Source organism: Leucopleurus acutus (assembly GCF_964270905.1).
Source record: "Leucopleurus acutus genome assembly, chromosome: 1".
In the NCBI taxonomy this organism is placed as follows: domain Eukaryota; kingdom Metazoa; phylum Chordata; class Mammalia; order Artiodactyla; family Delphinidae; genus Leucopleurus; species Leucopleurus acutus.
In genome coordinates, this window is record NC_139142.1 from 90369879 (window position 1) to 90386813 (window position 16935).

General features: G+C 38.5%; 1 protein-coding gene across 3 annotated transcripts in view; it reads left to right on the forward strand.

Moving 5' to 3' along the window:
- The window catches only part of SLC12A1 (solute carrier family 12 member 1), a gene marked incomplete at its 5' end in the record, with an annotated part of 89699 nt that overhangs the window by 51691 nt on the left and 21073 nt on the right, over nucleotides 1–16935 (forward strand). For all 3 annotated transcript variants that reach the window (XM_082841267.1, XM_082841265.1, XM_082841266.1), the window contains 3 exons: nucleotides 6779–6919; nucleotides 9424–9530; nucleotides 13516–13598. In XM_082841267.1, coding sequence (XP_082697393.1) covers nucleotides 6779–6919; nucleotides 9424–9530; nucleotides 13516–13598 — 331 coding nt within the window. The remainder of the gene's footprint in view (nucleotides 1–6778; nucleotides 6920–9423; nucleotides 9531–13515; nucleotides 13599–16935) is intronic.

Sequence of the window (16935 nt, forward strand, 5' to 3'; positions counted from 1 at the left end):
AGCAGACTTGTATCCCTGAGAGTGCTGTTAGAATCAGATACCACTCCCTAAACTTCCAATACTTGCCAGGGAATAGGGCTGTCAGGAGGCTACGTAACCCTGGGGCCAGCCGACTGTGCAATGATGCAGGGGTTAATTCACCACATGTCATCATGACCAGCACTTAAGCATCTTTTCACACTTGGCAATACTCTAAATGCAATATGAAGCAAGATGGTCATATTCTCTTTCCTCTAAGTGCTTATGATAGTAACTCAAACAATATAACTCTATGTAATAATCCCATAGGCGGTAGAGGGAATCCTACTGACTACAGAAGATTGACAGGTTAAGTAATGACCAACAGTGACTCCAGAGGATTTTTTAAAATCTTATCAAGCACACTTCTCTCATCTTTGGTGCCCTGGATTAATGGATTTCATTTTGGCCAATAAAATACAGGAGCCAGTTTTGATGGAATAAGCAGTTTGGGGGGTTTTTCTTCTCTAGCAATTTAGAGAAAACTTAGTTTAGTAGGCAATAAAATATCTTTAGGACAGGAGAAATGAACTTGGAGTATAAACAGTCATATATTAGCAAGGGAGAAAAGGTCTTTTTATAGAGATGAGATATTACTTTAAATTAATCCTTTGCTGCTTTAACAGTAATAAAAAACAGTATGATCCTGGAATATCATTTCATGTGAAATAGGTACTTAGGTCTGTATCTCTAATGGCCCTGGTTGTTTGACATGTATATTGGACCACTTTATATATCACTGTGCTGGTCCCTCTGAGTAAGGCCCAAGAGCCTTGCTCCCAGGTGCTGAGGTTCTCTTGGGGACAGAAAATAGTTACTGTATCAGTTAATGACTTTCCAGTTAGCTACTCTCTGTGAGCTCCTGGGGCTGCAGATGCTGTCAGCATTTTTCAACTCCATGCTCAGTTGTCAATCATCTTTGCAAAGAAACAGATGGAAGGGGATGTAGTGGAAGTTGACCTACCATTAAATTTTTTTCCCCAAAAGCATAGTGGTTGGTGGTTAGGCCAACCTTGTGGCAAAGGTTAAATGGTAACAATGATGTTGAGAGATAACAATTTAATTTTTAACTCTAGGAAGCTCATGCTTGTGGACTTTTGAGACACACAGTCAAGTTCTGAATCACTGTTTTGCCACCTATTAGCTGTGAGTCCCTTGGGCCCATAATTTATTCTCCCTATGCCTCAGTTTTCTCAGGTATAAAATGGGCATAATAATGATGATGATGATGATGATATGATGATGATAGCACCTACGTTTGTTACAGAGTTGTGAGAAATCTGTAAGATAAGCTTTCTAGTAGTCAGCTCAGTGTCTGTCAAACAGTAAATGCTCAATTAATTTTAGTTGTTACTGTTGATAGTTATTATTATAGTATATTTTCGATATACCACGGTTAAACATTTTCATTCTGAAAATATATCCCCTTCAGCAGAAACCTAAAACACCCTCTCTTAGAGAAACCAGGTCCAAACTTTGGATCTTGGACTCTTAGGTATCCAGTGGCTTGATCAGGACAGAATAGTGAGATACGCACTCCCACCCAAATAATCACCGAACAGCAGGCTCTGTGCTCCATCCCTCTGGTGAACTCCGGTTACTTGAAGTGCTGACATGAAGTGCCATACACTACAAGGAAGAAGCAAGACTCAGAGCTCACTGGCATTTCGATGCTGGTGGGTAGACAGAAAACATATGCCCCCAGCTGCCATTTCCTGCAAAGAGGCATTTTAAAAGGACTAGACATTGTAGTCCTGGAAGCTGCTGAAGTTGAAATTAAGAATTATTCTTTTGCTGGGCCCCAAGCCCGCACCGTAGCCCTCCAACTATTCAACTAACTCTTACACTCACCCATCAGAGCCTCTTCCTACCTCTTGCTTTATTCTACTAAGCCTAAAGATTTCAAATGAGGGACCCCTCATCAGGACAAATTGGGGGATACTTTTTAAGGAATCCAGCTTGGTAACTTAAAATAATGTCTATTCTTCTCCTGTAAATTACCTTATAATAAGTCAGTGATACACTTATATCCCAGAAGCCTTTATATTCAACACGTAATTTTCTTTTTCTTGTGTGCCTCACTCCTCTCACCATATGAAGACTACGAATAGGATTCCACCTTCTAGCACCCCTTCGCATTTCTGAGTATAGCCAAGTTCAGTGGGTTCAGCAACAGGCAAATATTAAGTCAAGGGTTGTGATCTCCACCAATTCTACCCTGTGTACCATGGCTTAAAAAACACTGCCTTTCTTTGTCAGTTAGTTTCCTCACTTATTCATAGTAGCTGGAGAGATAGTAAAACCAATCACTGCAGATTACTTAGTTTGGACTTATGTACCCTTAATTCTTCGGGTACACTACATTCAGTTCTAAAAATGTTACACTGTCAGCTCATCAAGTGAAAAGGCATCGTGCTTCAGCAGTCACTCACTCATATACTTCTCAGTTTTGCATTTAAAGGAAGGTTGTTTTTTTTTTTTTAATTAAAACAAATATACTTTAAAGACGGAAAGGTGGCCCAATTGATCTGGGATTTAAAATGCCAATCAGATAAAGTCATTATTGCCAGAAAGTGCAACACTTAGTTCTTTTCTAAATTTTGTCTTAAAACTGCAAAAGGCTTTCAAGTTTACAGTGGCATCTTTTATTAAGTACATTGTGTTGTGTTGGCTGAAAAATAAAGATTTATTTTTTAGATCGCTTCTATTTTTTATTTTGAAGCGTTAAGAAAAATATTAGGTTGAATCATGTGAAATTTACATTTTTGGATGTCAAAAGCTGTTGAATATTGGCAATTTCATATGACGAAACTATAGTCAATAAAACAACACCCATATTCTACTTCTCCTAATTAACAACAGTTAGCATTTTTCTTAGATGCTTCCACTCACTTTTTAAATGAAATAAACCACTGCACATCAAGCTAAAGTCCCCTTTATAGCTGCTCAGCCCCAGGGATCTGTCTCCAAAGACAATGTTATCTGAGTTTGACTGATTTTCTTCTAGTCATTTCACCTATGTGTACCAAGATGTAGATCTATTTTGATTAATGTTTTCCTACTCATTAATATTCTTTAAACCTTGATTGTCCTGAATAACTTTTGAATAACTATTCAATAACCTTGAATAACTTTTGACCAGCTTCCTCATATAGATCCCCTTTTAACAAGATATCATCCTGTTACCCTTTCTCTCTCTCTCTCTCTCTCTCTCTCTCTCTCTCTTTTTGTTGGAAAATTTACAAAATATCTTAATAAAACCTAAAACTCTCTTTGAATTCGAAGAATCTCTTAGGAAAATTAGAAAATTCAGGTAAGACAACCAACTTTTAACTCTACGGCTTATGGAGGGCAGTTCAAGCATAGATAACCCAGGGAAAATAAAAATTTTTTTTTCCTATTGTCATCCTTCTTTTAATCTCAACTTTCACCTCCATCTAGAAGAAAATGCTTTTTTTAGATGAATTTATTCTCTTATAGTCATTAAGTCTGTGTCATGATGTTAATAAAATAATGACATGACAAAACATGGGAAGAATGAGGTGACCTATGACTGGGCACTAGGATGCATGGTGAGATGAAATATGCACCAAATCAAAAAAGGAAAAAATTTTTTTCCCACAGTTCCAACCAGAGAGGCAAGGAAAGCAAAGACAGAGCAATAAGACTCTTAACGTTTTAAAATATAAGAGTTGGAAGGAACACTGCATTTGGCCCAAATTCCTCTATTTGATCCCAATAATATTGGAAATCCTTTGCAAATTCTTTTTCATAATATTCATTTATTTGAAGTAGTGTCACGTCAGTTTCTTCTCCAGACTAAATAATTAGAATTCCTTTACCCCTTTCTCAATCGATGTCAAAGTTATAATACATACAAAAATTTTAGAGCTTCTTTGTTCAAATCCTGAATTAATTTATATACTCATATTTTGGATCCTAACTGAGCTAATCTCTATAATATTTTAATTGGGTGGTTAAATTCATTTTTGTGACTATGACGTATTTGAATAATTATATTCCAGTGTGTCTTCCCTTTCTGTTAGTTTGCTTTTTCCATACTACATTTGTATTGTAGCCTTGCCTCACATTAATAAGTGTGCTACAAGGATATTATAATTGCTTTTAGCCAAGAGAGATTCTACGTGAAATATTTTTATGACTTCTCAATATGGCAAATTTAGGCATTAAAGTAAATCTCTCTGTCACAATTAATGTTTAATTTGGATTTTTGTAATATTAATAGATACATATTAGACTATATTTATTGAAATAAATGCCAGTTTTCCCAGGGGTTCAAAGTCATTGTGGTACAACTCAATATACTCATAGTCTGATACCTTTCCTAGCTGTTGGTTATTCTTCTATGTCATGGTTGTTGTTACCATTCGGCTTCGTTGAATAAAATATTTCTTCTTTCCTTTGCAGTTGATGGTGTCTAGGATGACCAAGAAGGACTAGTGGTTGAAATGCACTGACAGTTAGAACCCTAAGCAAAATTTGATCTATAATGACATGTTCCCTCAGGCTAGGTCTTCTGGTTTAATAACTAACCTTCCTATGCCTTTACCTTCTCCATCTTCATTGGAGATTCTTATTTTTTAACTGTAATGTAAGTTATCCAAACTGTTTTGATATGTTGGTAAGTTCTAGAAAATATTCTGGTAAAAATAAGTACAAAAGGGTTTCCCTGGTGGCGCAGTGGTTGAGAGTCCACCTGCCAATGAAGGGGACACGGGTTCGTGCCCCGGTCTGGGAAGATCCCACATGCCACGGAGCGGCTGGGCCCGTGAGCCATGGCCGCTGAGCCTGCGCGTCCGGAGCCTGTGCTCTGCAACGGGAGAGGCCACAACAGTGAGAGGGCCACGTACTGAAAAAAAAAAAAAAAAAAAAAAGTACATAAAAGAATCTGACCCAATTTAAACAGAATGTTAAAATGGAAGTGACCCCAGAGAATACTAGTGTTGTATAATAGACATATAATATGTGCCACAAATGTAATTTAAAATTTTCTAGTAGCCAATTAAAAAAAGTAAAAACAGGTAAATGCAATGCATCCAGATTATTATCATTTCAATATACAATCAGTATAAAAGTATTAATGAGATATTTCACATTCTTTTTTTCATACTAAGGCTTCAAAGTCCAGTGTATGTTTTACATTTCCAGTACCTCTCTGTATGGACTAGCCACACTTCAAATGCTCAATATCAACACGCGCATAAGGGCTAACCATACTGGACAGTGATGGCCTAGATAATTTTCTTATTGTTATAAAGGTAGAGCCCACAGTGAGAGAAAACAAATGGCATACCCAGGGTATCAGCTAGACAGTGCCAAGAGCCAGATCTAAACCCTACACTCTAGCTCCCAGTTGAGCACTCTTTCAGCTCTGTTGTAGAACAGACACAGTGGTGGAATAAGGTCTGGGACTTCAAGATTGTGAACACTCTTTCATTATAATAAAAATCAACTTTGGATGAGCACTTACTATATTCCAGACATCATACTAGGTAGTTTATCATGACTGCTTGAGATGACCTTGCAGGATAGCTATTTGATCCCTGTTTCCAGAATAACTTATCAAAGCTCAAACATCATTAACTACCTCCAAAGTGGCCAAACTTAGAAGCCAGTTCTGTCTGACCACAAAACCTGGTATCTTTTTCATACACACCACTCTCCAGTCCAAGACCCTCTAAGACTACAACTCCAAGCATGATCTGAGGACGAGCAGCATCTCTGTCATCTGGGAGTCTGTTAGAAATGCAGAATCTTAAGCCCCATTCCAGTCCTGCTCACTGCCTTTCACCAAGATCTGGGGTGGTTAGTAAGAAATCTAAGACAATTCAGTAGAATACCAAATCTCTCTATGAATTGAAAGAACTTCCCAGGAAAATAGTACATTTGTACCTTTGTCAGGCACATGGTAGATAATCAGAAATACCTTTGGGATTGATTTGAAACATGCAAAGAACAGCGCTAGCTTGGACATTTAAGGAAGAAGAAACAGGAACAGAAATTTTAATTAAAATGAGTTTCCAGAGCTCAAATCTTGAAATTATAAAATGCTTCATCTACCGCCGCAACACCTGCTTCCTTCTCTCTTAATCTGTTCTTCCTATACCATAGGTATGTGAATTTCTGATCCCACCAACTTCACTGAGTAGTGGGAAATGTTAATTCGAATAGGAGTATGTCAACATTACACAGGGAAAAGTGGTACAAAGGCGTCTTCACCATACACGAAAAGCAATGAATGGGCCTAATAGAATTGTCAAGGTGTGGTAGTTCCTGCCAGGATTTGCAGCTCACCATATTTTGGCTCCCAAGAGTGCTGTCGCATTTCTTGAAACTGGGCTCTAGCTGAGATTTCCTTGGTGTTTCCTTGGTCCTAAATGTGGCTCTCGCTTTTGAGTTGAAGGTTGATTGTGAATTTATCCTGAACTTCTTCAATCACATTTTCAGTATTTTTCTCACATGCCATGATGCCCTCAGCTCTTTCTTTTGACATGAGGCAGTTAATTAAGTAGGTGCTAATACATCTAGACATTCTGCATGGAAACTGAAAACTGTGAGCAACCCAGGTCCTCTCCAGAAGGTTGAATTTCTGTGAGTCCTGTTTCAGTGAGGTGTTTCCCCCTCTTTCCCATTTCTTAAGTCAATGGGGGCATGCTGGCTATTTTTGTCCTTTAGAAAACAACAGCAGCGTGATGTATAATAGCAGGTCTTCTAACCAATATTTGATTGTGTCATGCAGGGACCGCGCAAGCTGTGTGTTAAAGAGATGAACAGTGGCATGGCAAAAAAGCAGGCCTGGCTTATAAAAAACAAAATCAAGGCTTTTTATGCAGCAGTGGCAGCATATTGTTTCAGGGACGGTGTCCGAAGTCTCCTTCAGGTAAGGCTGGCGTTGAGGGAATGAGTACAGAGGCAAAAGACAATTAGCACTCCGTTTTAATGAAGTTCCCACATGGAATGGCTCCAGTTGGGCAGACTAGCATCAGAGATCAATGCAGATGGTGAAGGAATTCATTTTGAATTCCTGGAGATGGGCAAAGCTAAAACAGAAGCAGAGAGGTTCTATTACAATGAACTATGAGTGATTCACTGGAAATGGAAAATGAGGTTGCCTTTGGCCAACAGCATATATTCTGTCCCCATACTTATTGAAATGCAAATTTGTTCTGATCGTTGACATTCAAGATCCTATTAAAACTTCAAACTATTTTTACATCTCACACTGAATATAGCAATGCTCAAGTCAGGCATTCTTTTCCTTTTTTCTTTTGCAAATGGGGCGAGGGCAGCTGCAAGACTGGACTAAATAAATTCCTGGTGATCCCAGGCATAAAATCTCCCTCTCCTCCTAAATTATTTCCAGAATGTTAAATAAAATGTAATAATATCTGTGGTTCAACACTAAAGCCCACAGTCCTTCCATCTTTTCTCCCTTATTCTTCCCTTTTTTCCTCACCTTCTATAATAAATATATAGAGTCCTTCCCTAGTTCTGATTTTCATAATTTAGGACGCCAAGGAATCCTAAAACAATCCAAGAGAAACTCAGAATTATAGGGCTTGGTTTTCTAATAATTTGGGCTTTAGTATGGTTGGAAAAACCTGATTCTACATATACTAAATGATGTATTTAGCTTTTAGAATTGCCACCTACAGGAGTGTCAAAATTCAGGATTGCTTCCAGGTAACTCTGATGGCTTATACAGGCAAGAAAGGAAACATGTTGATTAAATTGTAATATTTTGGAGAGTAAGAGTATTTGATGCATTTCTGTCTGCAGAGAAACCATTTCTGAAAGATCCAGTACCCCCATGAGTCTCTTTTCATCTGTTTTTAATTTGATAAACCACAGAAATAGGTGTCATTGCGAGATGCTGATTTTTCTTTCAGTAGTGAGTTACTTTTCAGTAGCTCTTTGGTTAAATACGTTGGGAAGGTTACACATTTAATGTAAAATTATCATGTAAGATTAGTAAAATAATAAATTTCAACTAGGAATGAGAGGACAGACACAAAATAAGAAGAGGGAGTGAAAGGACATTGGTATGGAAAACAATTCGTATGCTAATCCAGAAGAAATTGTAAAAAATTTCGACAGTGCATAAAGCTTGTTCACCTGAATTTCTTCAAAGAAAAATGGTGAAGCACAGAGGGGTCATGACAAAAAGGGCAGGACAGAGTGGCATTAAAGGGAAGCAACGACAACTACAGCATTTTGAATAAAGAAATTATGGCATGAATGACCACATCCCCAAACTGTAGTCATGGAAAAGACTACATCTATACTGCCGTGCACCTGCCAGGGGCCAGATGACAGTTCTAAGAGGAGCTGTTCTGCTACCTGTACATTTCTAAGGGCAATACACCAAATGTGGTGGAGGCAAAGTTTATTTCAGGAACCCTCCATCAATGTCGATCTCTTTCCACTTGCTACTGTCCCCTCTAAAATACCCCCCTCTGATCATTTGTTTCACTCTTCCCATAACCCAGAATATCCTTCCTTCACTTCCACTGCTCTCCTTACCTTTACTTGTCAACATCTAACCAACCTGCAAGATCCAAAACAAATGCCACCTCTCCCATGAAACCATTCATGAATCCTTAGCTGGAATTCAAATTTTCTTCCTTTATGCTTCCATATGATTTCCTACTGCATTTGCACTTGAATTATAATTATTATATATCTCATCACCTCAACCTTATTCTAAGCTCCTTCAGGCCCGAGAATATGCCTCACTACTCTCTCACAGCACCTAACACAGCACTGTGCAATTAATAGGTGTTCAGTAATATTGCCGGATTAAATTTAATTAACTGGAAGCCGTATTCTGTCATCTAATGGGGAGAATGAAACTTCTGATATGGAAGATGGCTATTCATGTTACTGTCATGTAAGAGATTTAGGTTCTGGAAACATAGTTCAGTTATTCTTCAAAAAATAATGTAAGTAGAAGTTTCAGCGATCCTTCTATATAAGAATTTTCCAAACATGGATTTTACTGCTAATAACATTATGGATATAGCAGGTGGAAATGAGCTTTGAACCACTAAGTTACAACACGTATGCCAACAGATAAGCCGATCCTCACTTGACTTTAAATTATTGAACCATTTTAATGAGTGTATCAGAAGAAATGCAAATGACTGCTAATTTAGAAAAGCTTCATTTCTGTCATCTAAAATCCATTTATGGCTGAGATGATTTAGAACTAATCTTTCTATTTTATGCTTGAGTACAGGCATGAAGGACATGCACTAAAATGTAATCTAATCTTCAGAATCTTCAGAACATTACATCAGTGCTCTTTCGGACATTATTTTTCACTTGCAGTGGTAGTTTCCTGGCCTGGTAAGGATTGCCCATGTGTTTATCTCCTCTGTTTAGGCCTCAGGCTTAGGAAGAATGAAACCAAACACTCTGGTGATTGGATATAAAAAAAACTGGAGGAAGGCTCCCCTGACAGAGATTGAAAACTACGTGGGAATCATACAGTAAGTGATGGCTTTCAAGACGTGCTCTTGCTTATAAAGCACTAACCAGGGCAGTACATAACTGACACTGTTGTACAGAATAAATTGCCCGAGAAGAAGACATTCCCCTGGTACTCTGAATTCTTTACCAAAGTGAGAAAACACTGCCAATATAACAGAACTTGAGGGGATCACAGCATCAGAGGAGGCAGGGTTGGGGAAATTTGGTGTCAAAGAAAAAGGTAAATATTAAGAGTTACAATCTTAAAACCTATCTATAAAAGCAAAAGCAAAGGACAGCTAGGTAAGGAAGGATCTGTTCTTTCAAAACACTTGGATCTTTGGTTGACTGGTGTGCTCAATTCAGTCGTTGTCTTATCCTGAGCCTTGGATAATGAGTTCACTACCCCGGAGCCTCAGCTCTCCCTTTGCTGATGTAGCAGTGTTGGTTTATAGACAAAAAGTGAGTTTTAAAAGGGATGTGACATCTAATATCTAAAAATTGAAGAAGTCTTGGGAAAGGGATAATAATGATAACCCTTAAGACTAGCCAGTGCCAGGCTAATGTCCTTAACGTGAATTATCCCACTAAATTCTCACAAGAAGCGTTTGAAGTAAGTACTTCAAATGGGAAGTACTGTTCCCATTTTTAAAGTAGAAATACAGACGTTAAAAATTAAGTAAAATGCAGAAAAGGACAGAGTTTTATAAGTGACAAAGCTGGAATGCTGACCCAGGACCAACTGAATTCAAAGTTTAAACTAATGATCCCAATGCTATGCGACCTCCAAAAGTATATAAATACACAAAGTATTACCTGGCTTGGTTCCTTCTTTTGAGTAAGAGAAAACAAATTCTACACATACAGAGAAGCTCAGGGTGTCCTCAGTGACCATTCTAGAAAATTGAGCCTTTCTTCCAGGCCTGAACATACTTAACCAGCTTTGTCTCAAGGAGGGCAATGTTAGCTACCCCTAACAGCCGTCTTTTCTGTCAACAACTCTGAAAATGGAAGATTTCCTCTGTCTGGGTTCTGACTGCGCTCTGATTTCATACCACAGGGCGGAGAACGTGCTGAGAGGTCTGGCTGCACTTAAAAGTCCATAATACACAGGAAAAAATCCTCATCCCTGCAAAGCAAGCATATACACAGTGCTCCTTATACTAGGATCTGTCCTCCGGCCCCTGCTAGAATGAGCATCACATTTACCATTATTTGGGGGAGATTTAGGGAACATAACGAAAGTATTCTAATTAGTCCTATCAAAAAGAAGCATAAGAAAATAATTTTCATCTTCTGAAATTATATGCATTACTGACCAAACAAACATTCACTTAACAGTCCTCTTAACCTGGGGAACCCATGTATTAAATGTATCCTCCTGAATTGTGTTCCCTAAACATATAAAGGCTGGATGCCACGTGCTGCTATCTGGCTCCTGCTGGCTCTAAGTTCAGTAGGTTAAGGCTAAACCAGGTGATCAGGGACAGCATTTTGCCAGGCTTAGCAAACAGCATTTTGATATATTTTAAATCACAGTCAGTTGCTGACTAGACATTCTTAGAAATGGATTAGATCCACACTCTGTCATCCAGATTCTTCAGTAAAATGTTGTCCTCACCTTTGGGAACAAAAAAGGGTGGAGCAAATAGGAAGAAATATGTGAATCTTCAGTCAAAGAGGCCATCAGTTGATACAAAATTATTTGAGTTCGTCTTCCAAACTCCCTACCATCCAAAACATTCTAAAAATTCAAAGGACCAAAATAATCAAACCCAGTAATATCAAGCTGAGGAGACTTGTGGCTTTTGTACCAAATTAATGATTGGTCTTCTTGGTAATAAAGTTCAGTGTTAAGGTGGCTCAAATTTGTAATAGTGTAAAACTTAGCTGGTTTGGTGAAGTTAAATGACTTTATTACGACAGCACTGGGGTCAATACAGAAGGAAGACAATCAGACATCCATGTTGTATTTCCCTTTCTAACTTTTTCGTTCTGTTCTGTTTTATGATGTAAAGCACAGTATTAGTATTAACATAAAGGGGTATCACTACAATACTACAATATTTTACCATTTTTCTTTAACTAGTAGATTTTAAATTTCTGTAATATTCTTAAGTATGGTTTAATTTTAATTAAAATAATTTTAATGACTTAAAACAACACAAATGTGTTAGCTTACAAATACATAGGTTAAAAGTCTGAGACTCAGAAAGAGAAAGACAAATACCATATGATATCATATCATATCAGGTGATATCACCTATATGTGGAATCTAAAATATGATACAAATGAATGTATTTACAAAACAGACAGACTCATGGACTTAGAAAACAAACTTAGGTTTACCAAAGGGGAAAGGGGGTGAGGGAGGGATAAATTAGGAGTTTGGTACTAGTAGATACAAACTACTATTTATAAAATAGATAAACAACAAGGTCCTGCTGGATAGCACAGGGAACTATATTCAATATCCTCTAATAAACCATAATGGAAAAGAATATGAAAAAGAATATATATATATATAACTGAATCACTTTGCTGTACACCAGAAACAAATAAAGCATCGTAAATCAACTATACTTCAATTTTAAAAAAAAGCTCAGACACTAACTTCCTGAGCTGGAATCAAGGTGTGGGCTGAGCTGTTTTCCCTTCTGGAGGCTCTAGGAGAGAGTTCCTGGGCTTGCCTTTTCTAGGTTTTAGAGGCTGCCCACTGCTCATGGCCCCTGCCGCTATCTGCAAAGCTCTTGACGGGTCAAGTCCTTCTCACACCACATTATTCTGACCTCCTCTTCTGCCTCCCAATTTCACTTTTAAGGACCCTTGTGATTACACTGGGCCCATCCACATTATCCAGGATAGTCTCCCCATCTCATGGTCCCTAACCTAATCGCACCTGCAAAGTCCTTTTTGCCATGTAAAGTAACATATTCATAGGTTCCAGGGATTAGAATGTGGATGCCTTTGGGGATCCATAATTATTCTGCCTAACGCAGAACCCAGATATTTTTTGTGGAACACACTGTCTATTTTTTATAATCAAGGACACCTCAAACAAGATTTATCCAAAATTTACCTTGTGGCACTTTTGCTAGAATGGATCTATTTTTTTAAGTGAAGTTCACTTACGGTTCAAATTTTGAATGGATATTCATATTATACTGAACTTATATCACTATTTGAAAATTCAGGTCTACTTTGGCTAGAGACTTGTTTGCATATCGTGAGGCAATCACAAACTGCACTGTTTCTGGGAAAGGACAACCGAACGGAAAGGTTCCTTGGGCTTCGTTCAATCCATAAACGATTGAACAAAGGAACTCCCAAGGAGAATATTTCAAATGAACTCAAAGTACTAATCAGTTTGCCCAATATTTAAGGGCAAAGAAAAAATGTTCTGCGAGAACACAGTTAAAAGAGCAAGGCTTTCTTTCCTCCTAGATAATCTAATTCCATTGGGTTGGGTTTAGAGAAGGCACAACTGCCAATTTCAACAGGATAGAGTTGCCATGAAAAAGTGTTGCTTTAAATGGTCTCTCCAAAGTCAATGATAATAGTTCCCTAGAGGGACTGGAGACATTTTTAACTGGGAATTTGATGTCCAAAACGTTGTAGGATTCCTCCTCAATGGGTAAGAGGTTTGACTGATAAATTTCAAAGGCTCTGTGCAGCCTTGAAACTTCTGTACTAAATATTCCAGCAATTGTTTTGTTTACGGTAGAAAAGAATCAAGTATTTTAAATAATCAAAATTCTAATCTTAATCAAAATTCTAGTTGACAGTATTGTTTGAATAAGAGTTAGTTACCTTTACTCAAAATACATTTTTAGAAGACATCAAGGGAAAACAAACAGAAAAGGCTATCAGCTCCTGGCTATGTTTGAAGGTGAATGTTTGGAGTTTAATTACATTAAAATCCTAGAAGCAAGTTCAGTATTAGTCCAAACCTTGAGGATTAAAGGAGTCATTTAAATCACTAACCATTTTGCTTCCACTTGCAGTGATGCGTTTGATTTTGAGATTGGTGTTGTCATAGTCAGAATCAGCCAAGGGTTTGACATCTCCCAGGTTCTTCAGGTGCAAGGTATGTATTTTCTTTATTCAACCAATAGGTATTCATTGAGCACCTACTCCCTGCCTGGCATTGTTCTAGGTTCTGGGGATAGCACAGTACCCAATACAGACAAAACCCCCAACAGTGCAGCTCCCGTTCTTGTGCTGACACGAGGTGTGTACGCTTTCCCCGTGTTTTCCTCACTGCTAATGCAAGTGGCCTTTGTCCTGCTAACCAAAAATACAGAATAATTCAGGGCAGATATCAGTTATTCTTCTCGTCACAAAACCACAAAGCTAGTATCACTAAAAATAAATACCTTTGGTAAAATAAACTGCCAAATTGATTTCTGCAAGATGTTTCAGAAAATGAAGATTGTTTCCTCAGAAAACCATGTATTTTGTTTTTAAGAGTCTTGATCTGGTTTGTAGCTAACATGGAAATGAGCCTGAATGTCTCATGCTGTGAATCACCAATCTAAGTCAGAGGCAGAAACGCTAATTCAGTTTAGTGATTCTGCTTTTTTCCCTGTAGAGGATTCCATATATTACTTGTTTAGTCTTAGAGTTCAAACACATCCTCTTGTGTATGGAGTGAAGGACACACCTAAAGAGTCACTAAAATATTAAGATAGAACTCTAATCCATTACTTATCTCTTTAGCTAAACTTCACAATAGAGTCCACTGACAACATGACACTAAAACAGAAGGTACCTCTTGTGTACCAGGCATGGTGTATATGTCAGTGCTGGGTAGACTAAGACTAATAAGAGTCTGTAATCTCAAGACACTCACAGCCCCATGATGAAAATGGGTGTACTGTTAGTGTGATAATAGGGTATTATGGGAAAGAGAAAAGTGGCACTTAACTCCAAAAGGCTTCCTGGAGGAAATTACCTTTGATTTTAGATCTAGTGGACGAGAAGGAGTTAACCAGGCAATGTTGGGAGAGAGAAAAATGAGAGTTTGAGCAACAGCATTCCTGGCAAAGAGGACAGCATTAGCAAAGATGTGAAGACACAGGAATATGGAGGTGGGGTATATGGGCAACCGAAAGCAGATTTGTGTAACTGAAGTGAAAAGTATGGGGCTTCCCTGGTGGCGCAGCGGTTAAGAATCCGCCTGCCAATGCAGGGGACACGGGTTCCAGCCCTGGTCCGGGAAGCCCCCTTTAAAAAAAAAAAAAAAAGTATGAAGCAGACAATAGTGAAATATGAAGCTGCTGATATAAGATCCTGATTTTAAAAGGCTCATTTGTCATATTAAAAATTGTGGGCCATATTCTATAGACAATGAGGAACTGCTGAAGAGATTTAAGTGAGGGAATAATATGGTGAAATTTGAGTTTTAGAGCTCATACTCTTTCAGTTACATGAGGCACGGACGTGAAGAGGACTAGAATAGAGACAGAAACACAAATCAAAAAGATTTTTGTAATAATCAAAGCCAGAGAAGGTGACAGCCTGGACTAGAGCAGCCTCTCTCAGGGGATGGAGAAAAAAAGACAGAGTACGTTGGAGGTACAAAGAGCAGCATTTTAGGTTTGATAGGATGTGTGGGATATGGGAGAGGGAGGAGTGAAAAAATATCCCTTGGCTGACAATGAACGGTGGTGCTACCAATGGAAATGGGAAACACAAGAGGAAGAGCAGGTTTGATGAAGAGATGTCTGGTTCAGTTTTAAACAAGGTCCTGTGGGAAATCCTACCAGAACTGTCCAATAGGCATTTAGACAGTCCGGGTCTTGAAGGAGAAATCTGAGCTGGAGATGTCGATTTAGATGTTTTGGGTCAAACTGTGTCCTCCAGAATTCGTATGTTGTGGTCCTAACCTCAGAATGTGACTGTATTTAGAGACAGGGCCTTTAAAGAAGTAAGTAAGGTAAAATGAGATCAGTAGGTTTGGTCCTAATCCCATATGAATGGAGTCCTTATGAAAAGAGGAGATAGGACAGAGACAAGCACAGAGGAAAGATCATGTGAAGACAAAGGGAGAAGATGGCCATCTACAAACCAAGGAGAGAGGCCTCAGAATGAAACCAACCCTGCCAACACCTTGACATTGGACTTCTAGTCTCCAGAACTGCAAGAAAATAAATTTCGGTTGTGTTCTGTCCAGTCTATGGTATGTGTTATGACAGCCCCACCAAAATTAATACAAGAGACATCATAATTAAGGTGAAAATTGAAACTGTGACACTGGAAAATATAACCCCAAAAGTGTGTATAGTCAAGAGTCCCAAGGCACGGGAAAAGGGTCCCCAAGGAGGAGCAGGGAAGGAGTGGCCAGAAAAGTAAAGGAACCAGGAGTCTGTGTTGTCATGGAAGTCTTGGGAGCAGAGTGCTCAGAATGACAAGAATCATCAGCATTGTCAAATACAGCAAAAAATACCAGTAAAAGTGCAAATGAAATATAATTGACATGGCACAGATAATCTTAGAACAATTTCTGTAGAGCAGTGTTGATAGAATCCCGAATGCAGTAGGTTAAGGAGAGAATATGCGATGATGAGGCAGAGAATGTGGATGTGGCCCACCATATGAGAAGTCTGGAAGTTAAGGAGAGGAATGAGGTCGAGGAGGGTTACTACAGGAAGACCTATAGACCTTAGAATGGGAGAAAGGCTTGTTTCCAGGCTGAAAAAGATGGGCTCAAGAGAGTAGGAGAGATTGAAGATGAGGGTAAAGAAAGATGACTATGGAGTAAGATCCTGGAGGAACAGGAAGAATTCAGGGAAGGGCATGAATGAAAGAGTTGGCCTAACACAGAAGAAAAATGCTTCATCTTCTAAAATTAGAGTAAAGAGGGGAGGATTGATGAAGAGGTATGTGGATTTGTAAGAGCGGTAAATTGAGGAAGATCATGCACAATAGTCTCAGTTCTAGGTAGTTGGAGCAATTTTGCTAGCTGTCCGCTTTTTCTCTAGTGACACTTGGTCTCCAGGGTAAAGGGTACCAGGGTTTTGCCGGATAGGTTCACAGAAAGGAAAAGCCTGCAAGAGATTTGAGAGTGCAGGTGCCTAATGGGTTCAGATTCTATTTGGGCATTTCACGATTGTCTCCATCCTAACAGAAGGGAACATGAGTGAATTAGGTGAATTTTTTGATGCAACAATTCTTTTCTTGCGAGGGAAGAGAAGAAAGAAGAAGAAATTAGAAATCAAGCACTTGTAAACGATGGAGAACCACTATCTGATATGTATACTCTATGATTTTGTATGAAGAGCTTTAAAAAATAAAACTGAGAGTAGAATCCATCCTATGCAAAACTGCAATATAAAGGTTATCTTTGGTGCCTTCGGCCTTCCTTTTTTATGCCCTTTTTCTTTTTCATGGACCCTTTATATCTCCAGGTCAGATATACTAAT